The sequence below is a fragment of the Hydra viridissima genome, unplaced genomic scaffold (assembly GCF_058129835.1).
Source record: "Hydra viridissima isolate aposymbiotic clone 2 unplaced genomic scaffold, HvirCarnegie_v1 scaffold_19, whole genome shotgun sequence".
NCBI classification, from domain to species: Eukaryota; Metazoa; Cnidaria; class Hydrozoa; order Anthoathecata; family Hydridae; genus Hydra; species Hydra viridissima.
Window position 1 is genome coordinate 1,830,875 of NW_028324318.1, and position 25,403 is coordinate 1,856,277.

Sequence of the window (25,403 nt, forward strand, 5' to 3'; positions counted from 1 at the left end):
TGAATTTCCAAAGACACCCATTATCCAATAACGCAATGAAATAGTCACTTATAAAATGCTTTATAAATACTCAATATTAGTATGTTACGAAACATTGCCAGCCTTAAGGAAAAAAAGGCAGTTTGCTATTGTATAATTATACTAATTTGAAACACCCTTATGAAAAAGTAACAAAAAGTTTGTTAATTAATGTGTGCATCTAGTTTCATATATGAATATATTATCAGCAATAATGTAATACAATTTCTTCTTAAGTAAAATGATTTTTTTTGTTATTAAGTTTCCCTTTTTTATTGTAAAGTTTCGCTTTTTTTTCAACTAATTCTATGAAATAGAGGTAATATAGAAAGTATAATGTAATAGAAACAGGAATTTTTTGTATCATCAACAAAACTATGTTTCTTACATTCATACATTCATAAAGTGAATTTAGGAAATTTATTCTTCTAATACATTTTTAGTCAATAATATATGGTTCTGTTGTGTCAAATAATATATTTGAAATGTTTTTCTTGTTTACGTTAAACATACTTCTTCTGTATCTAACTGTTTACAAGGCTACAGTATCACTTGTAAAAGTTGAAAAGAGAATTTTAAAAGAATTAATGTTTACATCTTAATAATCCTTTTAGTTTGGAAATTAGTATTTTGAATCTGGTTTCTTGATTAAGAACTTTTTCTTGCAAAGGTTTATGATAAAGTATTGACAGTATGACATTTAGAATTACAATGAGTAACAAATAGATTCTTAGCTTCACTTTTTGAATTTGAAGTTTTCTATTCAAGCTTATTTACCTAGATTTCTGATAAAATACTGACTTTTCTATTTTACTTAATAAGAAATGAAGATTGTTGCTAATCCCCTTATTTCCCATAGATTAGATTGTGGTTTTTTTGAGTTATTTTTTCATTTTGGAAATCTTTTTTGACTGATGGATTTTGTAACCCATTTTGATGCATATTCTTTTAAACTGATCTATATTTGCTGGAGAGCTGAAATATTATGTTCAACATGGAGATTTATACATCATTATGTAAAATAAAATGAAGTTTCATTTATTTTCTTAGCTTTCATATTGATTAGCAGACAGTTAAGTAGTTTTTTATAAGAATGATGAAATTTAAAAATTATATTGGTAGATGGCTACCTAGTTTTGCTAGATTGCTCGCATTTAGTTTGGTAATAAAAGTAAAAACCACTAAAGTAAATTATTTATTACTTGAAGAAATGTAAATAAAAATGGAGAAATTGTCACATTAAGCATTTTGTGACAAACTTAAACTTTAAAACGCTTGTGTCTTAAATGAAAAAAGAGGCCGCAAAAACCATTTAGAATATTGTTAGTTACGTGTAGATCTTATCTCCGATTTTAAACATTTTTTTTTATTGTATTATATTCGGATTGTATATCTTTGTTTCATTAGTAATTATAATATATAGCATTTGGTATATTTATTTACATCTAACTTAATCCATAAAATATGCTTGCTTATATATATAGTATATTTATTACATATTTCTATATTAGATTTTTAATTAAGTTTTCCTTATATTTATTTATCATTTATTATATTTGTATTTATTATACTTTATTTATTACACATTATTTAGGGTAGCCATCTGGGAGTATTGTGAGGTGGGGCTTTTTATAATTTACTTATGGGTATATTTCAGGGAATGGGGATGGGGTTTTGGTATTTTGCATAGGTTAGGAGGTTCGGGTTAAAAATGTGTGGGGGTATGGGGAAGCCTCCTGGTTCTGTGTAGCATTTTGACTTATTCTTGTTAACATGCGTACTTTTCTTTACGTGCAAACTTTTGTTTTAACTCTAATAATAACAGTCCTTTTTCTTTAATATACCGTAATCGTTATTGAAATCTCTACACTTTAACATTATATAAATACTAATTCTTTTAAACTCCTTTTATAAAATCAAACCTCCGGTCTACTTATATTCCGAAGAACCTAAAACTTTGTACCATCTCTTTTCTTCGTAATTCTTGAAGTTAAATCTTGTATCCCCTCCTTTCGTATCTCTTAACTAACTCCTGACTGACCACTGACTGACTCTCATTTACCGACTAAATCCAACTAATTCTTCTCTGATTCCTACTCCAACTTATTCTTCTGTTTTGTATCTCCCTTTTTATATTGGTTCTAATGCTTCGGGTGTTGGCGTCTTTTCATTTTTTATTCGTTATTGTGTAAAATATTAATTAATGGCTATAGTTGGTTTTATTTTTATTAACGACATCTTGTTTTACTTAGAATTAGCTTCCTCACAGTATTTAGCCAGGACAGTCTCGTATTTTTACGAAATGTCCCGTGTCCTTTATTTGACCACATTTGTCCCGTATTTTTGAATTATTTAGTACAAATTTCACTTTTGAATTTTTAATGAAAATTTTAACGTTTTTTTTAAATCAATTTGCAAATAATGATGTCGTCGAACATTTCTATTTAAAAAACTAAATTTGTCTTTTTTTTTTTAAATATTAAATCAAAATCTTGTTTTATAAATTAAACTTCTTTTGTCTTACTAAAAAAATGTTTTCATCAAATAAATTAGTCAAGGAACAGTTTTGATGTTGTATCAAAGTATCAAATGTAAAAATCGACTTGATATTAGACAATTGATTCATTGACAACAATTAATTACAAATCTAACTTAAAATGCTTACATTTTCATAATCTAATTTAGGAAAATGCTTCCTTCCTTAATAATGTTATTTCAAAAGAAAAATTTGTAAAGCAAAAGTAAATTTATTTTTAAAACTTGATTTATTTGAAAAAATATCTCACAATTATTATTGAGTTTCTCAGCCATTAAATTAAATTTTAAAATAAACAAAAAAAAATTTTTTTGCAACAAAATATCGTTGTACTTGAGATTGCATTCTCAATTTTTTTTACTAAAACGCACCTTTGTCATTCATTAAGAAATAAATTATATCTGAAAATGTTGAGCAACTTTTTAAAAATAACTACAAAATTTAAAATATTTTGAAAAACAAATCGAAAACTAGTTTTTGCTTCAATATATTTACAATAAAATTTTTTTAGCTAATGTCCCGTATTTTTAGCAAAAATCCCGTATTTTTGCCAATTTTCCCGTTTTTTTGAAAAAAATCGAAGGCCACCCTAACTTTATATATTGTTTATTGTATTTTATTTATACTTTATGTTTTATGTCTTTCGAATAATTACTTGAAAATATAAGTTGTTCAATTGATTTCGTGTAGACCTAATCTGCAATATTAGATACTCGAAAGTATATAAGCAGTTTAAGGCGACACGCTGTAAAATATTTGTTAGTTCCGTGTAGACCTAATCTTCAATTTTAAACTTTTTTTTTTTAAATTGTTTTATGTTCGTAATATACATTTTTATTTAATTTGTGTCTTTAATATATAGCATATAGTATATTTATTTGCTTCTAATTTAATTCACAAAAATATACTTTTTTATATGGTACATTTATTGTATACTTCTATATTATTCTATTTTTCTTTGAGTTTTCATCATATTTTTTTATCATTTACTTTATTTATCATTTGTTATATGTATTTATCATACTTTATTTATTACACTTTATTTATTGTTTATTGTATTTTATTTATACTTTTTCTTTTGTTTCTTTCAAATAATTACTTGATAGTATGTAAGTTGTTCAATTGATTTCGTGTAGACCTAATCTGTATTATTAGATACTCAAAAGTATATATGCAGTTTAAGGCGACACGCTGTAAAATGTTTAAAACTCGTGTAGACCTTATCTCCATTTTTAAGTACTCGAAAGTATATATGCAGTTTAAGGCGACACGCTGTAAAAAATTGTTAGTTCCGTGTAGACCTAATCTCCAATTTTAAACATTTTTTTTTTAATTGTTTTATATTCGTAATATATATATTTATTTGATTTGTATTGACGATATACATCATTTATTCATTATGATTTGCATACATATATCGTATTTTATAAATTTATACTTCTTACCATTTTGCATACTGTGCATTTATTTTTATATAGTATATTCAATATATTTATTCTATATTTATTTTTTATTCCTATTGTAATTTATCTATTATTCATCATGTTTTATTTATGTATTACTTTTCATTCATCAAAAATTTCGACTATCTAATCGAATGTATATTAGTAGCCTATTCTCAAATTTGAATTATTCGATATTATATGCAGTTTAAGGCGATATCATTGCAAAATATTATCGATATCGCAGCTTTATATTCCTATTGAAGTACAATAGAACAAATATGTAGCATTGGATGAAGTTATTGCATTAGTTTGTTGAGAAATAACAGATTGGTGTTAACTTAAACACAATTATGTACGTATACAAGGAAGTGTCCGTTGCAAGCATCATTTCTTGTGAAGCGCGGTAAAAATGAAAAGAAACTATGATGATGTGGATAGATTTATATAGAAACCTTGATATTTATTAAATTGGTATAACTAATATTGTTTACATTGATATAACATAATATTGTTTAAAAAAACTAATTTAAAAAAGATTTTCATTACTTAAAAATCTACGCATTACTTTTAAATTATAAAATGACGTAACTTCGATTCCGTGCCAAATTGAATTTTTTTTGGCATAAGAAAATGTATATCTTGTTTATTTCGATAAACACTCGTTTTCAAGAAAAAACAAAATATTTTTTAAATAACTATTCTAAAAGTCTTTATTAAACAGTTTTTATGTTTTTTATATAGACTTAAATAACATAAATAATTGTTAAAAATATTCGTGTAGGCCTAATCTTCACTTTTACAGATTTGTACGATATACATGCTTAATAATAAAACGCTGATTTTTAGCGAAATTTTAAATAAAAAACAAAAATGTTAAATGGAAACTCTATAAATTATCACAGAAAACCACACGGGTTGTGAAAAAAGTATCAGCTAAAAAAAATTAGTCAGAAAAATTATGCTTGAATTAAGGTATACACGAAATATGTCGCCCTTAGTTATATGTAGACCTAATATAGCAAACTTTCACATTTCGTGTAGACGTAAACTGCTCATATATATATGTGTGTGTGTGTGTGTGTGTGTGTGTGTGTGTGTGTGTGTGTGTGTGTGTGTGTGTGTGTGTGTGTGTGTGTGTGTGTGTGTGTGTGTGTGTGTGTGTGTATACAAATATATATAGTTTTTTTAGTTACTTTATTTGTTTTTACTTTTGAAGTATTTTATTTTTTACCTTAAATGTATTTATTGAATCTAAAAATAACTAGCATCTTCATATATGAAATATATTTTATTTGAAAATTAAATTTTACATTTTCATTCATTGTCACTTTCCATTTCAAGGAGGATTTCCATAACTTTTATTTTTGGTAATTTGTTTTTCGTTTTTGAAAGATTATGATAAGAGCTTACAAAGCTTTTACAGAATAACTCATCCAGATCATTTTCATTTATTTTCATCAGTTTATTTTGCTCCACATCATTCATTATCGCTTTTTCAAGAGCAACTTGTAATGGGTCAATTTTCATTTTTCTTTTCATATGATTTGGCGATGAGATAATCATCTGAGGTGATGTAATTGAATTTACATCTGTTTCATTTTCTACTAAAGTCAAATTATCTCTTGAACTTGATGCTCTAATGGAATTGTCTATATTTTCAAGTCCTCTGTGTTCAACTGGATGTTGTGATGCAAAAATATCGCATTTTATGTTTGAACTAGTCGATTTTACCCCAATGACATCTTTCAAAAACATTAATTCTGTGAAGAATTGGCATGATGGTAATTGTTCCCCACCAGCTCCAGACATGGTAGCCTTTTTTTGACGATTCAAGCATCTACGAACATTTTCTCTTAATTTCGTCCATGCTGAAGTCAAAGTTTTTCAAAAAAAAATAAAATAAATTAGGTTACGTTATGTAAAATAGGTTACGTTATTTTATTATTTAGACATTTTTGTTGAAATTTACTTGGAAAAGTAAATAGCTTACTTCTCCTTTTAATAAAGTAGATATCTGCCTCCATGCTTCAACTTTTAAAGTTGTTTCCTTATATGCGCGAGTTGTTGTGTCCCATAAACATGGAAATTTTCTCACTTCTTCTATTAAATGAGCCTCCAAGTTTGTTGGAACATTTTGTATTCTTGAAAAATCCACATTTAATTCATTCATTATCAAATTAAATTTATAATAATCAATATCGTAAATCAGACAGTACACTTCAAACTTTAATATTTTAACATTTTATTCTGGATTTATACAATTTAAAATTAGCAGTAAAACTAACAAAGTTGCAATTGTTAGTAACTAAATATCTTAATGATTTCCATTTTGCTTCATAGTAGGAAAATAAAAATATACGCGTAAATAGCTTTAAGTAATTACATACATAATTATAGGAAAATAAATGTTTTTGACAAAATTACGAAATTAAAGCTTTATGACAAAATTACGAAATTAAAGCTTTATGACAAAATTACGAAAATGGAAAAATTCTTGGAAACTTTTACACTTTTTTGTTTTTTTTTTTCGAAAATTCTAGCAAGGTGATTGGCTGCTCGTTTCGCTATTTGCTTATTTACGGGAAAAAGTTGATTTGAGATTAACCTTTTCCCGAGACAGATATGATGGGAAAAACTAAGCTGCGGGAAAATCAAATTACAAACTGCGCATGCTCACGTGATTAATTTTCCAAACCCTTTCCCATTACCGTAGCTAAACGGATGAGTGGAAAGTCACCTTTATGTTATTTGGAAATCAGTCACTCAATAGAGGTAAAAGACGAGTTTCAATGTTTTTTTCTATTGGTCCTGTTTTATTATTTTATTCACAATGCACAGTAAGGTGGGTCAACCTTTTTATTTTATGGATCCAGGAGTACTCATAATATGTTTTTATGTACTAAAATATTCAAAACAATAATAATTCTTTCTCTTATTAGTTTTGTCTTATGTTGGCGCAGGGCAATTTAAATATGTCGATTTTACAAAAGACTCATCAAATTAGCATAGCCGATGTGACTTCTATTTTTCTACGTTCAGAAATAATGTAGACATGAAAATTTAACACCAATTTTAGTGTTGTTTTATTACACTCTACTATTTTATTATTTTTGTTAAATGCCATGCAAACACGAAAAATGGATCATTTTAGATTTTACAACAAGAAAAAAACAACCGGTAAAACATTTTATAGAGTGCAACTAATATAAAAAAAGGGTGATTCATAAAATTTAGCTATCAAAACTTGTCGGCAGTATATAATCTCTCACCAAAACTATTATAAATTATTATTAAAGTAAAAAAATTGATAAAACATCAAAAAAAAATTTTTTAACTTTTAAACAACCACAAAAAATAATTTAGATATTTAAATATATATGTAATAGGAATAAAAAATAAAAATAAATAAAAAATAAAAAAAAATCCAAATCCTTTTTCAATTCACACCCTTGTGAAGCAAATACCTGAAAAGACCAAAATCAAAATTATACTAATACTTCTGCAAATTTAAAATTTTACTAAAATACTTTTAAAATATGCTAGTAATAAAAATATACTCTTTATATCTCACCATTGATGGAGTAATAAAAACTTTTCTTTGCAAATCCTTTTTTTCAACAAAAAAGCTATATTATATAGGTTTTATAATAATTTTATCCAATTTTTATAATAATATTAAGTACAGTAAACTGCTGATAACTCAAACCTCCAAGGGACCAAGAAATTAGTTAGACAGCAAATGTTTGAGTTATCCCAACATTTTTTTTGAGTCTAACTTTTACAGATAAGTAAAAATAAAAATAATAATTTGATCTGTAGGGAATTAAAATGTCTAATAAATTAAAATGTCTTAAAGTCACTTTGTCTCAGTTTTGAAATAATGCTTCTTTCAATTGATATTGAGAAAATTAACCAAATTAAATTGAATGAACGAAATTTAATCACTTTTATTAAGACTTTTTATTAATTTTTGCTCTAAAGTTTGAGTTTTAAAGCAGATTTTCCAACTATAGGGATACATATAATTGAACTTGGCAAATGTTTGATTTATCGGAGGTTCGAGTTCTCAAGTTATTTTATAGAAAAATGTTAGTGAGAATTTAACAGAAATGTGATAACACTTCAAGCTACTAGAAGTTTAAGTTATCAATGGTTCAAGATATCAAGAGTTTACAGTATTGTTAAATCAAATATTGCAATATAACCTGATAATTTTAAATATACAGCATATAATGTAAACCATTTAATTTAATGAAACAAACCTTTCCGTGTAAATATGCTTTAACATCATCAATACTGAAAGGTTGCAAATACTTTTTCTAGAAATAAAAACAAAAAAGAATAATATATTTTACTGTTGTGACCAGAACCATAAAACTTGTTTTATGCGGAAGTGAGGAAACTAATTGCAAATTTATTTCAAAACGAAAAAAAGTTCAATTAAATAAGTAGTACAATTATTTTTTCAAAATATTTAAACATCTTTTATATTTAGAAAACAATAAACATCTATTTAATAATTACAAAAGCATTGTTTGTTTTAAATTTTTCAATATTTATGTGGTAAACCTGGTAGTTTTTATAATTTTTCTTTTTTTGTTGTTATTTTTTTACCTAATGCCTAATGAATTCTGTTGAATATGTATTTGCAATATAAATACTTATAATACAATTTTAGTAATATATGTATTTATATATATATATATATATATATATATAACACTGGATGTGATGATAGGGCGACAGTGTAATTTTGTAAGTTTAAGACGACATTTTTTTTTTCGTTTTATTTTTATCATTGATGATTATATCTATAGAATATAACTCAAAGGCATAAAAAAGGTTGTTTTTATCTTGTTTTCATCAACAACGGCTGAAATTTAAAAGATATAAAATATGCTGTCGCCTTAAAGTAATACAAACACTAATTGAACATTAAAGCGACTTGTCTATGTCGCCCTAATAGCCTTTTAGGTTTTCGAACCTTTTTCATTCGAATCGCTATTTAATTTTCACTAAATCACTTCTTAAGTAAAAGTTTCTTCAATTTAGAACTATTTTTTTTAGTTTTGCTAATAATTATTATTTAAATTTTACGACATTTGTTTTTAAAAAATATTTGACTTTGTTTAAATGACAATTTGAAGCATACACAGCTTTACAAGTATGTGTGATCAAATTTATTAAACAAACAAAACTAATTTTTTTAAATAAAAATAACTTAAATGTGTGAGAGAATACTGTTAAACTTTTCTGCCTTTTTATTAAACGGGGATAGTCTTTTGCTGGGTTGCTTTCAGCGGAGTAACTTAAGAGTTTTCAACTCCCACCCATTTTTTTCCCCCCATCTTTTGAACAATTACCCCCTCCACCTTTCCTGAAGTTCCCGTTATCCACCCGAAAATGTTTTAAAATCTTCAATTATTTTTTCCAGATGAAATCACATGTTTTATTCTGACCAAAAAATATAGCTTTATACTTAGAGGAGCACATTCATTAGAATTTCTCCATCCTCCTCACTTTTAAACATTTTTATTTTATGATCGTTTTTACTGCAATTAAGAGAGAGATCCTTTATGAGTTAGTAAAAGAGCTTTCTGCACTTGCTCATGTGAAAAAAACTAAAAAGGCAGTTACTCTCACTCAATGTTATATATTTACTAGATGACTAAATCGCGCTGCCGTTATGAAGCAAATTTTTTTTTGGTTCATAACCGCAGCGATTTTCTGCGGGCAAAACAACCAGCAATGTTGTTTTGCCAGCAGAAAATCGCGAAATGATAAAAAACAACCAACAGATATTTTTGTCGGTTTGATTAGAAAATATGTTTAAGAATTGGTGAAAATGTAATTATTTTTTGAAATTTTGCAGTATTTAATGCTTTGTAGTTATAGTTATTTAAAAGTAACTTATACGTTACTTTTGATTTGCTAATATAAATAAATTTCGTTTACATTTTTCTATGAATTTTATGCGGAGTTAGATATCTAGTTAATATAGATCTTTGCTCTCATTTCATTTCCCGATATTTGATGAAACTCGTTGTTAAAATTTTTTATCCAGAAGTTAAACTGAATTAGGAACCTTGAATATATTTTTTACCAGAATTTTAAATAAACAAATTTAAGTGAAAAGGAGCCTAATAAGCGTACGTAAAATTTGCAAATTTTTCAAATGGCGTCTGAAGATTGCCGTAGTCCCCGCTCATTTTAATTATGCCGCTGTGAGTTAGTTAAATCGCTGAGTTTAATTTAAAAAAAAAACAAAAATGTTATATTTCCTTCAGATAGTTTGTAATTTTAACGCATCTGAATACAAAATGTTTTTTGTTACAATTAAAAGTGAAATAAATTCTTAACGGCGTGGTGTGAGCTGAAAGTGGTAGTTACATTAAGCATTATAAATTTTTATTTCAGTTGTCATATTGTCAATTTGTTCAGTTGTCACATTGTCAATTTTTATTTCAGTTGTCAAGAAGCAATAAAGTTTCGTTAACTGAGTTTTCGCTTCGAAAAGAATATACTCATGATGGGGGTTTTTTAGAAACTCGTAAAGTCAGAAAGTGTTTCTTAATTTGTTAGTTCCCTGAACAGCTCACATCACAGATATTCACTTTTTTTTTTTTTTTTTTTTTTTTTATTTTCACTTAAAAATTGATACTTTGACAATTTCTTGATCATGAAATATCAAAACCTAGACGTTAACTACATTAGAAGAAAAAAAGTTAATAACATGTATATCTTAAGATAATTTCATATAATTGACGCTGAGCACTGGTTATTTTTCTTAATGATGGATAAAGTTTCTCGGATGGTCAGTAAAAAATTTAGTCCATTAGATGAATTTATTTATGTTATCTTAAATGTTACAAAAGATTCTGCTCTGAGTAAAAGGTACAAAAAACGTGTTTCTGTCCATGACATGCTGCTTTTGATTAACAACTAAAGAAAAAGGTTTTCTCATTTTGACTTTCAACGCTATTATTCGTGTTAGATCCGCCAGTTACCAATCTTGTCACCTTGCCTAACCCAATGTTTTTCTCTTGTATTTTTTTTTGTGCTTTTATCTGCTAAAAAAAAACAAAAAATACTAAACAGTTACTTTTCTTTTCATATCCTACATTTTATCTTGAATTTAAAAGTATGTAAAATATAAATAAACCTAATAATATCTATTGGAAAATATTGGAAATTATTTAACAAACATATGTTTTAAGATTTTTTCAATTTTTCTAAGCTTACTTTTAGTTTCTGAAGTTTTTTCCAATGATCACTAAAAGATATTATCTTCCCAACACATATATGAGACTAAAAAAAACTGTAAAATAAGTAAAAAAAAAATTTGAAATATGATAAAGTAGAGTAAAATTAATTTTTCAAAATTTTTTTTTTAATTTAACAAAAACTTTGGTTTTCTTTAGATCTTAAAGATTTTTTTAAAATTTAATTATAACCCTCAAAATGCATCTCTTTCATTGCAATTTAACTTATGATATGCTTTTGGACAGCAACAGTTTTTTTTTTGTATTTTTAAAGGTTTAATGGTGAAGTTAAGAGGAAGTAAAATAATAAAAAACCTGTTCACTGTGCCTCAGTTTTCATTCAGAAAATATAATTAAATACATAACAAGCACTTACTTTACTTTCATATTTCGCTGCATATTTGGTTATCTTTTTATAATGATGATCAAGATATTTTCTTCCTAACACGATATATGGAACAGATGTGCTTCTAAATCTAAAAAACAAAATACTCAACAAAATACTCAACAAAATACTAAAATTACAACATAACGCAGAAATATTGAACAAGATTGAACTGATGAGCCTTCAAGTTTATATATATATATATATATATATATATATATATATATATATATATATATATATATATATTGTCTATCAGTCAAAAGAAATATATTTTATGAGTAGAGGTTATATGAATTAAAACTTCTGATATCTTATTGGGTAACTATTTTGGTATTTTACAAATTTAATTTACATTTTCAAGATAATTATTTTTTAAAAAAAAACACCTGTTTTTCTGTTGCCTTTTTTTTGAACAAATTTTTGAAGATTTTGAAATTTGTTTTATATTTCTATAATAATAATGTAGTTATAAAAAGCGTATAATTGTACGCTTTTTATAACTGCATTATTATTATAGAAATGGTACATAAATTACTGAAAATGAAAAATTCTCACTAGGATTTAAAAAATCATCACATGAACTTTACGCCATTAGTTTCTGAGTGTAAAAACCCTTTGTTTATTTATGCTTTCTTAAGTTTTTGTTTGTTTTGGAATTTTTTTAACTAGTGGATTTTTTTATAGTACCAAATGCTACTTCCACAGTTTCAAACAACAATTTTGATATTCAGTGCAAGCTGTGTTAAACATTTTGATATTCAGTGCAAGCTGTGTTATGTACACCGCTAAACATTTTTTGTAACACATGAGTTATTCATTTTACAGAGGTCTTACTGTAAGTTTTAGTTCTATGTATATTTATTAAAGTGCATGCCTTAGAATTGTTAAACTGCATAAAGATAAATTTATGCTTTTTTCCAACTATGACTGTTGTATCCAATGAATGTTTTTAGATTATTTACTTTCAAAGTAACTAATTGATAAATTTCATAAAAAGTAAAATATTATTAAGAAAAATTCTTTAATAGTTATACTTAAAAATGTTTAATCATAACCAATATTTTTGAGAATGTTTAATCTAAAATTCTAAAGATGATTCAGCAAAAGAGGTTATGTCATTCATATACATATGTATATAATGTCTTTGGGCTGGTCTTTGAAAATAAGTATCTACTTTTCATATATCATTTTTTTATAGATATTCTAAAACCAAAAAATATTTCAGCAGTGTATTTTATTCTTTCTTTCTAAAAACTTCCTCTCTTTTAAACTAGGCAAGGTGAACTGAAAGGTGAGGTGAAAGCAACTAAAAAAGTATAAATGTATAACTATAGAAAACTATTTCAGAGAAAGAGGGAGAGGGAGGTTAATAACTATTTATTTATTTTGAAATTTAGTTATTTTTGCGAAGAAGTCATAAGTCTATCATCTCCAAAAAGTTACAGATTTGACATCAAAATGATTGGTTTCCTTTTTCTTTCAAAATTAGTGTTAAGGTACTAAAAGTAAAAAAGAAAACCTACCATTACAAAATATCAGTAGTTTTTCACTCTAACATTTTCATGTCTTTTATTCTTTGCTCATGAAGTTTGTTTACTCTCTGTCGCTCATTATAAATTTTTGTTCTCAGTTTTGGAATATCAACATTATAGCGTTCGCTGAATTCCTTCATTTGGTTTTTTGCTTTAAAATAATAATAACTTATATCTATTTAGATTTACAGTTAATTCATAAAAAAGTAGCATATATATGTATTTTTTGATTAAAATTAAATTATCAAAGCACTGCCTACAACTCACCTGGAAAAGTGCTCAAGTTAGTACCATTGATAAATGGTCCAAATGTACTGTGAACAAGCTTGACTTGTTCTGCACTCCATTGAAAGTATGATCTCCCTAAAACAAATTTATATGTTAAATACTTAATAGTCAGGTCACTATGAATGATAATATAGAAAGGTTGATTTTACATTTTAAAATTCTTTTAGATAACCAGATATGCTAACTACAAGTTATTGCACATAATCCTATGAACTTAGGTATATATTTTTACAACCTTCATTTTAATTTGTTGAAATAGCAATATGAACTTATATAAATATGTATTCTTAAAACAATATTGAAAAAACATACCAGATTTATTCTCAGCTACTTCATTATTTACCACCACATCTAACAATCTTGTTTTTCTGAGTTGACCTGTATTGGAAAGAAATATTCAAACCATATTTACATGGTGATACTTTTTATACCAGTAACATTATTTCAGTAGGGCATAAAAAGGTCAATTTCTTAGGGGACCTCAATAACCATCTTCATGAAAAACTCAACTAGGATGTAGTTAGGTTTTCAAGCAAATGACAAAAGTTTCAAGTTAATTTTGAATAAGTACGAATTTACCTTAGTTCATAATTTTTATATAACCTTCAAAGAACATTTTGTGTTTTAGAGACATTTTTGTGAAGAATAACATTGAGTATTTCATCCAGAAATCTTTTAAAATGTAACGCTTGTCCCCTGAAAATTTACTGTTCTATTTAGTAAATTTTTACTTGTGAAATCGAGTGATATCCCAGCTACTTCTTCTGATAGTTTAAAATGCTTAAGTTGCTAATTCGCTGTTTGTTTTTTTAAAAAGAACTTTATACTTTTTAATTAAAAAACCCCCAACTATCATCTTTGAAAAATTACAACTTTTTGATTAACAAAATATGATTTGTAATTTTGAGAAACAATGTACAAAAAAACTTTGTAAGATATTACCATTGTGTTTGATCAAAACCTTTAAAGAATATATGAAGTGTTTTTTTTTTGACAAAATGTTTAGTGTGTAAATTTCTCTAAAAGCAAAGATACTTCTTTAAGCTGTTAAAAAAAGGAAAATGTTGAAGCTATAAATGGTTATCTAATTTAATTTTATGTATTTAATTTTATATTAATTAAACCTACTTTAACAATATTTTCAGCAATATGATTTTGTTAAAAAGCAAAAAGATTGAAGATTTGTTGAAAAGATGTAAAGACATGTAAAGAGTCTCTCAAAATGTAAAATTAATAAAAATCATTTTCATGCAGTGAAGTAGCTGGCCCTGGCACCATTTGTTAATCCAATTGAACTTTCTGATTGATTTTCAAAAAAAACTGAAGTCCAGAAATTTCCAAAGAAAGATGAGAGCTAAAAGCAGTTATTGTAGGTGCTTGGGATAAAATTACAAGTTAAAAAAGGACCCAAAAAGAAGAGATATAGTTTGAAAAAAAAATTTTTTTTTTCTATTTTGTTTTGTCTTTTTGATATTATTTTGGCTTGTATTTAAACATTGACATAATTTTGAATTTATCATAATAAAAATTTTAAACTTAAATGGTACTTATTTTCAAATTCATATTATTTTTTATTCCACTTCTTTATAATACAACATAGATATTTATAATTGTACTTATCAACTTGTTTAGAATTTACTATAATTAAAACTAGAAGATAAAAGTAAAGCCATTTTTAAAAAAATGTTTATGAACAATAAATAAATGAGCTATTAGATACACCAATACATAGTAAACACTTTGGAGGTTTTTTAAATATTCTTATTTTTAATGCCACTACCAATGTTAAAGAACAAAGAGGATTTTCAGTCTTTGATTTTTTTTATTCTCATTATTTTCCCTCATTGATTTTTTAATTTTAATTTTGAGAAAAACTAAGAGAGAATCAAAGGAATAATCACTACATAAAATCCATTGTAAATACAAGAAGAATTTGGAACTTACCAGATTCATTTTGATCATATTCATTATCTCCCATTTTTCTTTTATTGATTTTATTTTCTAACAAAGCAAATCATTTTGATATTTTCTATTATCCAAAAAAGGTTCTTTAAAAATTTAGGTAATGATATTTTAGACTGCATAAATACTTTATAAACTTACTAAATTTATTATCAGGAAGCCAATCATTATCATTTTCCTCATTTTCACTACTGCTGTGCTCTGTCCAATCTGTAAGGATTATAAAAATTACTTTGCTCTCAAAATTTAATTCAAAAAATGTACTGCTGAATTTTTAAATTATAATTTAAATTATAATTAATTACCATTTTGAGAATGGTGATCACTAACAGTGGTTAAAGTTACTGTCTGACAAGTACTTGAAGGAGCTTTTTGTATTCCTTTGAAATAAATTATATTAAAAAAATAAAATCTCTTTGAATAAACAGAAGACTTAGCTATATTTTAAAGTATTTAGCATCTATTTTGTTTCACTTTTTTTTTTTTTTTTTTTTTTTTTCAGAATAATAATATTAAAGGAAAAAACACTGACCATTATCAAGATCTATCAAGTGTCGACCAACTTTTGTTATTTCAAGTAAAGCTGGTGGTGCTTGATAAACATTTTGGTTTATTGCTTGACTGTGGCCCATATGCTCGTAAAACAGTTCTCTATCTCTAAGAGGTAAATCCAGCATTGCAAACAACGTACTTACTCGATGACGGTTTGATGTTGCTGTAAGTTTATTTGAGAACTGCAATTTGTCTTTAATTTTTATGCAAATATTGTGAAGAGCATGCCACCCTGAGACATGGTTTTTGCTTCCCTGTGTACTAGGAAAAAGATATTGATTTTCTTCAGAAATACCTGCATCCTTTCGAATTTTAAAATCTGCTAATTTTCTAATTGCTTCAATAGAGTCTTTTGGAATAATGACTGGCACCAAATGATTGTTTCCCTAAAGTATATTTTCAGAGGTTGTATAAGTGATCTATCTTGAATGAATCTTATTAAGTAACTTATGTGTATATGCAGAATTTGACAGTAAACAGGACTATTTTGGGAACTAGAAATTCTAAAAATTTAGAATGATGAAGAAAAATAAATTTTCTATAATCATGGTCTACAATAGCCTGAAAACCTATTTGTTTGTTTACTCATAAGTAAAACTTCACCTAAAGAGCTTTATAACTTTTTATTAAACAATGCTAGTTTTATTATTTCCTTACAAAGGTTGCACAAAAATAGATAATGATAATCGTTTCAGATTTTTTTTTGGCTGAGATTGTAAGAAGATCCCAAACTTAAAATAGAAAAGTAATAAAAAGTAGTGGTAGATAAGAGGTGTGAAGGATCAACAACAGAGAAATAGCCATTAGATTGTTGATTTCTGAAAATGATGTCAGATATACTCCTAAAACATTTGAGGTGATATTTACTACCATCAAGGATCAAGAAATTTGGTTAGTTTATGAAGACTTTTTCTTCATAGTTAAACAGTTTTATATTTTGTCATATTAGTGCAAATGCAAGGTTAAGTCATAATGATCTTACCAAAACCTTCACTGAAAACTGTGAAAATCTTGTTTCTTAAATATAGTGAGAAGCATTTTACCTTGGAAAAAGAGATAAGCTTATAAGAAAATATTAATGTAAGCAGAAGCAAGAAATTTTCAGAAGTGAAAGTAATTTGAAGTAATAGACAAGAAAAGCAAAGGGCTTGTTAAAAGATTTAAATGTGAAAAGTATAGCAATTGTTTTATATTACCAAGGGTGTATGGTAGCATTGAGAGGGTGAGTATTGCTATGTGGAGCTTCTTTAATTTTGTTTGAGCAGATTTGTGTAATAGCTATACATGTTCAATCACAAGATTTGAAATTAATGATGCTCAATCACCAGATTTATAATCAATCCACTGTATTTAGGCTTGAAGGAGAAAAAAGTTAGTTGAGGTCAGAATACATTTCATAAGTAGTTTAATACAAGAATTGCATTACATTTAAAGAAGAGTTCTATCTGAAATTTGTAACAACCTTGTGAAATTGATGCCAATGAGATGTATAGTTTGTAAAAATGGACATTGAAAAATATAATTGTATGCTTTAGTATGACACCCTGATGCTAGATTTTTTTAAAAACAATCTAAATCACTTTATATTTCTGCAAATAGTGCTTGAAATGTCAATGTTACAGAAATTCAGAGATTTTTGACTTTGGGTACTCAACTATTAAATGATTACTATAATTTTTACTAATTGGTAATTTTTAATACTTCTTTTCAAAAGATTATTTTAATAAAAAAAAACAATACCTTTCCAGTCATATAAGCTATTTGCAATGTATTTGTTAATTTTCTGTCAAGTTCGTCAAGCTGTTGAACTCGTTGAGGATCAACCCACGAGCCTTTTTCTGCATCTTTCCAATCACTTAATAATAACCTAGGAGAAATATTTTTAGTTTAATAATTTTTCTGTACAAACAATCTCCTTTTGTAACTTGTTTTTATGATTTTTATTTATTCAGTTTTTATTGATATTTTTGTTGTTCTGTTCATAAATTACTGTTTTAACTGTTTGATCTGACCTTACTGCTGAGGTCATGTTAAACTCTGTTTACATTATCCATTTCATTTTAAAAAGATGTTAATTACTTGAATATTTTAGTATTGAAAAAATTAATGTACAAAAATTTATGAAAAAGTTACCTTGCAGGTTCTCCACCACGCCTCGCATTAAGCAATGTTAACCTAGTGCACAACAAATCTCGAAGTTCAACGAATACATGGGTATCCCAAAATATGTACCCATCAGTCATTACTTTGTTTACATTTTTTAAGATATAGTTCTTAAGTGTTTTAATATCATCTTCTTCTGGTAAGGAAGCTGGCTTCCTTAATTTTTGTTGGCGTTTTTTGTTTATGTCATAACTTGCATCCCCATACACAAATCCTTTCCAGGTATCAAAAAACAGAAATAAATAAGTCTATTTCTTGGACTTTTTCAAGAACCTCTTTATTGTTTTGCTCAAATGTGAGGTTATTGTTGTTCTGGGTCAAAACTGTTCCTTTCATTATTTTTGCAGATTTTTTAATTAAAGATGAAAGAACAATTTTGAGGCCAGACTTCAAATATTCCTCGTTTGTAGTGTATTTATCGATTGCTAATCTTAAATAATCAAAGTTTACTCTGTTAAACATGTCCATTGAGTTGTTATATTTTTTAAGCACACCTTCAATGGAATTAAAAATTGAGTATAGGTGTGCTAGACGTCTCATGTCATTCCTGACTGATTTTAAGACTTCAGACGTCTTGTCACACTTTCTCTTCATTTTGTCATGTAATCGAAGTCCTATTGTTAAGATGTTACTGTCTTGTTTGCAAATAAGACCAATGCTGTCATTTCTTAGATTTGATAGAACATCTCTAACAAAATCCTCCGGAAGAGACACTGCAAAACTATTCTTTAGTAAAGATAATGGAACTTGCAATGCTGGTTTAGAAGAGTTTGAACTGCAAAGTTTAAGGTGGCGACTTATAAATCTTTTTGAGAAAAATCCATTGCAGCTTCCACACATTTCAAGATTTTGTGGGATTTCCTCTTGGGAGTGAATTTTAATAGGTACTCTTTCTCTAAATTTGTTTATTTAAAAGTAATAGTATAGTGAGTTAAAATGTTTTATAAAATTGTTTGCTTAAAAAGTCAGTTAAATAGCAAAAATATTCTCACCTTTGAAAATTAGGCTCTTCTAATTTAGCTTGTTCGATGTTGTAATTTTTTATTCCTTCTTTCTTAAATAAATCAATAATTTTTATTTTTTCAGGTTCAGGAAGTTTAAGAGCAACTTTGACTCTTTCATTGTCTTGGTGTTTAAGCTGAATATGTCTTGACAGCCTTGTTTGAAATTTATTGCAGAATATACATAGCCTTGATGGTTTTCTTGTTTTCTTTGTTAATAGTTTGGTCTAAATTATTAAATTTAATTTATTTTTAGAAAATACTTTAAATTTATTGAGAAATAATAATAATGAAATAGAAAATGAATTAGATTACATTCTCAGTTATATTCTGATTGCTTTTGGTCTCTATCAATTCTTCTACACTTGATGTATTTAATACTGGTTCCTGGAAATAAAATACTAATTAAATTTAATTTTTAGGCATGGTATTTATGTTTTTGTAATTGCTTACTTTTAAAATCATTGTAGGTTTTTGTGTGAAAACAATAAAGAATAAATTTGAATGCTTTAAAGCATAAATCATTTGATTTTGGAGCATTTTATGTAATAATTTTATTGTATCATGCAATTATTATAATGTACTATTAGCGCTTATCTGTACTTATAAAATACTTTAACTGTGTGTCTGAGCATTGTTTGGTAAGCTTTTTGTATACATATATATTTTTTTTATTTGTAATGAGTTTAAAGTAATAAAAGAATTTTTAATGAAGCTTAAAGTACTAAAAATATTTTCAATGTTTGCTAAAACACTGTTACTGTATTTTTAATGTAAAAAAGAGGACAAGAAATTGTTAAGTCAATAAAAAAATGAAAATGTAGCACATCCTTATATTTGAGTGTTTATATAAGTTAATGTATATTTATTAATTTTTAATTTTACAGTTACACAATACGAAGTGAAAATTTAAAAGCAGTAGATCTATAATGGAAATTGCAAAGTTTTAAAACAGCTTTAGACTTCTCTAAAGGTTAGTGGTTTATGTCTAATAAATCCTACTCTTTCTCATTGGGCAATTTAATCACTTAGAGAGAAAAAATACTCACTACTGAACAAAAGGAGTTCAGTTCACAAACTTTGAAGTCAATATCATCTAAGAGAGAAGAATTAATCATAATTATCATCATGTGTTGAATAAACATTATGCAAGCAGCTATTTACAAAGTAGTTTAAAAGCCTTAGATATTTCATATAAGTTCAATTTATATTTTTCACAGTGCATCTTCTTTGAAATATTCAATTTAGTATGACTTACCTGTTTGCTCTCCTAGTGTCAGTTCACTGTCTAAATTGACTTGGCATGGAACACTGTTATCTATAAATATATTTTAAAGTTTATGTGTGTTTTCACATGATTATTTTCAGCAAATTGAACTTTGTAAAATGCATATATTAACAACCTGTCTGTTCATTTATAACTTTCTCCACTAATTCGTCTAATAAGTCTGGAGAACTTTGAAAACTGCAATCTATTAATGCAAAATGCTTTCATTATAGTTGTAGCTGACTTACTTGTGATGATAAATGAGGTAAGTTAAATTTAAGTTTCTACTTTAAAGTTTTTTAGGAATAAAAGTTACAGTGGTAATACATATCTAAAACTATTTTAGTATTATTTGGAAGTATTTGGCTTTAGTAGTTTTTTCATTTTTCAACTTAATGCCAAATAAAAGATTTTTTAAGTCATTTTGCATGCAACAGCTATGATTGGATGCTGAAGCATGTTTCCCAGTTGACTTTTCATAAAGTGTATTTTAGTTTCTCATATATATACAACTCACTCTTACAATTTTCTTCAGTTGGTTCATCTTCATCAGTTAACTTAATGGAACCTTTAGACAATATCTCATTGCTATCTGTAAAAAATTTTAGATATAGTTTTTAATTATAATTTATACAAGCAGATTAAAGGGACAACTTATAGTTGTAAAAAGGCATAAAATATTTACCTTAAATGCAAATATCAATCAACTTGTCTAAGTTTTCAGAAATTTCTAAGTTGCAATCTGGTGAATCTAAGAAAAAATTTTCTTAGCTCATTAATTTTATTAAAATAAAATGCTTTTTAAGCAATTGTTATTAGTAGCATTTCCCCGCAAGTTCAGTTTTAAATTCTTTTGGTTATGATCTGAAGTTCTATTTTAGGCCTATCAAAGAGTATGAAAATGATAGGGGACGCAAACAACAAAAAAATATATCTCATCCCTCCTCCTTAGCATAAATTAGTTGATATCCAAAAATTAAGACTTAAACCTTGATTTTTACGCAACAATTCTTACATAATATTTTTTTTATTTACCGACTTTAAAACTGCGAATCCCTTAAAATCACTAGCTGCTTGACTGGTTTGTAAGTCTTTTCAATAGCGTGATATTTTATTTACAAATGCAGAATTAAGGTTAAATATTTTAGTTTGGAGCACAATTTTATTATGGTAGTGCAGAAATTAAGTTAATAAGGCCATTTAAATTTGTATAACAAGTGGTGTCAATAAATAAAATTGTATGTCATTGTTTCTTGAAAGAAAAACAGCAAAGTTTGGTGGTGAATATTGAAGTAAGCAGAACTGGAGGAGTGTGAGGCAATATCGATCAAGATATTCAATCCAACAGATTTTTCTGAAGGAACAAGCGATGCCATTAGTTCTCTCGTATTTTTGAGTATCAAAGATATTTGGAATTTGATGTCTCTTGCCTTGGTTTCGGTAATATCAAGAAATATTAATTAGTTTTTAAAATACTTGCTTACCTATATACTTTTCTTTGGGCTCTTCGAGCACTTTTTCAGAATTATAACTTTTTAACTCTGGAAATAATACCAAAATATTTATCAGTATTAATATATCCATCAATTTGTATTAATTATTTTTGCATTTTATTTGTTACATTAGGCTTGATATTATGATCATGATGAGAAGCGAGTTTAAACCAGTCTAAGAGTTCATTTTGAACCATTCGTTTATTAAAGCTAACAAGATTGGTTAATATTCACTGAGGAAAGGTTTATTCAAGATTCTTAAAGAAGTTTACTTATACCCACCGCTTAATGAGTCGAAGATAGGTTCAAGTCTCACAAAACATCGGTAATTTCGAGGTTCAATTTCCTTAGACGTATTGGGATTTCTTTGGCTTGCGTTTTTCTGAACCTAAGACGTTGAAAAAATGAAATTAGCTGATTTATTAAATTTGAATTGTTGGAAAAGAATTTCTTTCCTATAATCAAAGCTCTAACAGACTTGCCATTGTGCCTATGCTTTTCAGGGGTTTTATTGGTTTTTTCTAAATTTAAAAAGAATCTGACCTAAATATTTTTTTTACACTTGAGTTAGGGTGAATGTGCGAGTTTTGTTTTTTTTTTTTTGTTTTTTTTTTTTTTTTGCATAATTGAACTTAATAAGATAATCTACCTGTCGCCAATGTAAATTTTTTACTCCATATTCATAGCGTATTTCTTCATCTGCTTGAATATTTCTCAAAGCAAAAAGACAACGGCGTGGAATGCCCTCTACTATTATTTTTTTCATTTTGGCATTTGCTTTGCTAATGGGAGCATCGTTGACATATCTCCCCAATCTTTTGCTGTTTGTGGCGTCAATACTAAAAGATTTTAGGCGATTAGTAAAATACGTTGTGACAAAAAGCGACTTGTATAAGAGTTTAAATTAAATGCTTCACTTAAGCTTTTTGCCATTCCAATCGAAGAAATAAACATAACATCCGCGGTTATCTTCAAAGTGTTTCGATAGGCTAAGTTCTCCTTCTTCTGCGTTTTGCAAATTTCCAGCATATTCCAAAAGAAAACTACCTTTCTCTATTTTTTTACTTGTAAATACACCGAATCCTAAAACAAAGTAATTTTTTTTCTTTGTAAATCTTTTTTTTTTTATAAATCAGCTTTACAATCGTCGTTTTCTAAAGAATGAAAAGTACCTATTTCGTCATTAATGTGGTGAGCGTAAAAGTGTCCTGGGTCTTCTTCTCGTGTGCAATATTTACCGGCAATATCTTCTTGATTTTCTCTCTAAAATCAATTTGAATATTGATGAAAAATAAGAGTTCCTACGCGTATAAACTAGTTCTGCTTCACTTGTTAATTTTATTGTAAAGCTAATATAACTAGCGAACGAAGCCTAATAAAACCATTGAAATTAATTACGGAAACTGAGAGATTCATTTAAATTACCTCAACTCTTCTCTCCTTTCTTGAGGACGCTAACACAATCTAGACAATATTTTCAAATTGCTATTTAAGACTTCACAAAAACAGCCTGGTGTGAACGTATATACTTAAAAATAATGCTCAATTTTAAGTCTTTGAAGTCAGCAGTTATCTTACTATAAATAATCCAGAAAATTCGTTTTGGATGCTAAATAGCTCAGTAAACAACGTTTTGGTATTAATTTAAAGCAAGTCCTTGTATGAAATACAAAGAATTTTTACCTGCCATCATTTTCAGCACCAATTTATTTTTTAGTCAATGGCCTTAAAAGTACAGGTTTTTAGTTTGAGGTTATACATTTATGTTCTGAGAACATTACTAGGAAGTACTTATTAAATTTAAGGTGAAAATAACTGTGTTCAAAAATAAAAGAGTTAGAAATTCTTTTTTTAGGCAGATTTTCAGCGTAGTTCTTCATAGCAATAAAAATCTATTGATAACTTCATGAACAGGAAAGTTTCTTTAAGGAATATTACACAAAAGTATTTAGCGTCAGTTGTGATAAATAAGTTCCCTTCCCACAAAACATTAGATTTTAGTTTATGTTTTACTAAGAATGTAGTGACAAAAAGAAAAAACGGGAAAAGGACACAGAAACAAAAAAATTAAAACGTTAGCGCAGAAGAAAAAAAAGTAGGTATACAGAACACTTTTAAATAAAGACTTAAGAGTTGGAAACAAGTTTCTCACTTACTTGACTTTTAGAAGTTTCTTTAGTCATCCTATTCTTATTTGCTTGCTTTTTTTGCATATATGTTTGTTTATATGCACCATCCAATAAGCTTGTTCTTTTTATGTGAGCTTTATGAATTTATTTGTCTATTTTTATTAATTACTTAGTCAAAATTTTTCTTGTAAACTCTTAATCATATTTAGGTAAAATTACCTATTTATATATATAAAATTATATATATATATATATATATATATATATATATATATATATATATATATATATATATATATATATATATATATACATTTTATTAGAGAATCACCTGTTTTTTGTAATATTTTTTATTTAAACACAAAACATTATATCAATCACCTTACTTGTCCGTCAATACTGAGCGATCAGTAGTAATATTTAATATAATGATTTTTGAATATTCGAATATTGACGGAAAAAGGAAAGATTTTGTAATTTTAAAACAATGAGATTTTTCAAGATTTTTAAAAATCAAACTAAATTACCAAATAATATAAATGAATTTAAAAAATCACTATCCGATTTTAGATATAATTACCTGAAATAGCTTTCTATGAATTAAAAAAATAATAACTCAAGTTTTACCATATTTGTAGTTTCCATTTGCGTGACAAGATGTTACTTTAACTTAAAAATTTTGTGAATGTTTGCTTAAAAATTTTAGTTTAATTTATTTATATAAAGGTTGTATTGCTCTGACACCTGCTTAGTTAGTCATCTTCGAAATGCTTTGCAATGTCAGCGCATGAAACCTCCTTAGTAGCCAGAGGTGAGATTAAATACATTAGGGTGACATTTTTAAAATATAGTTTTTTATTGTTTTGCTTGCTTAGTTACCTATCTTCGAAACGCTCTATAAGGTCAGCGTAGAAAACCTGTCAGCGCACGAAATCGTCTAAGCAGCCAGAGGTGATATTATATACATTAGGGTGACATTTTGAAAATATAGTTGTTTATTGTTTTACTCGCTTAGTTACCTTATCTTTGAAATGCGCTATAAGGTCAACGCATAAGACCTATCAAAAACTGTTGCAGTATAAGGAAAATTGATTTTTATTTGAAAAAATATGCAGAAATGCTCTTAGAGAATGTATGTAAAAAGTCAACATTATGTTGAATTTGAAGTATGTGTAACATTTTTCGGGTCATATTCACAACTTGCATGTCGAGTTTGAGGAAAATCTAAATTCTTCACTTTTATTGCTAAATTCAGTCCTTAAAATATAAAGTTGTATATTTGTGCGCAATCTTTGCTCCTTACATTTCTTTTAAGTCTTTTATGTGATTACTGTAAATTATGTAAAAGTGTATTTTTATTTCTTTTT

The 25,403-nt window shown here is 26.7% G+C and overlaps 1 protein-coding gene, 3 long non-coding RNA genes and 1 pseudogene across 4 annotated transcripts; 1 reads left to right on the plus strand and 4 right to left on the minus strand.

Annotated features, from left to right (window-relative positions):
- Positions 1-5,313: 5,313 nt before the first annotated feature.
- Positions 5,314-6,169, minus strand: LOC149876660 (uncharacterized; annotated as a pseudogene).
- Positions 6,170-13,195: 7,026 nt separating this feature from the next.
- On the minus strand, positions 13,196-18,353 carry LOC149876661 (uncharacterized). The gene is made up of 6 exons (XM_090075154.1): positions 18,117-18,353; positions 17,724-17,850; positions 15,946-16,369; positions 13,782-13,847; positions 13,449-13,544; positions 13,196-13,332 (listed from the first exon to the last, which is right to left on the minus strand). The coding sequence occupies exons 1-6, from the start codon at positions 18,224-18,226 to the stop codon at positions 13,196-13,198; spliced, it is 960 nt and encodes a 319-aa protein (XP_089931280.1). The 5' UTR covers positions 18,227-18,353.
- Positions 15,573-15,837, minus strand: LOC149876662 (uncharacterized). Its single transcript, XR_016448671.1, has 2 exons — positions 15,737-15,837; positions 15,573-15,641 (listed from the first exon to the last, which is right to left on the minus strand). It is a non-coding gene; the product is annotated as an uncharacterized LOC149876662 (long non-coding RNA).
- Positions 18,354-19,778: 1,425 nt separating the features above from the next.
- Positions 19,779-23,997, plus strand: LOC149876663 (uncharacterized). The gene is made up of 3 exons (XR_016448670.1): positions 19,779-20,120; positions 21,675-21,854; positions 22,041-23,997. It is a non-coding gene; the product is annotated as an uncharacterized LOC149876663 (long non-coding RNA).
- Positions 20,320-21,190, minus strand: LOC149876664 (uncharacterized). Its single transcript, XR_016448678.1, has 5 exons — positions 21,187-21,190; positions 20,938-21,006; positions 20,551-20,619; positions 20,406-20,465; positions 20,320-20,327 (listed from the first exon to the last, which is right to left on the minus strand). It is a non-coding gene; the product is annotated as an uncharacterized LOC149876664 (long non-coding RNA).
- Positions 23,998-25,403: the final 1,406 nt, after the last annotated feature.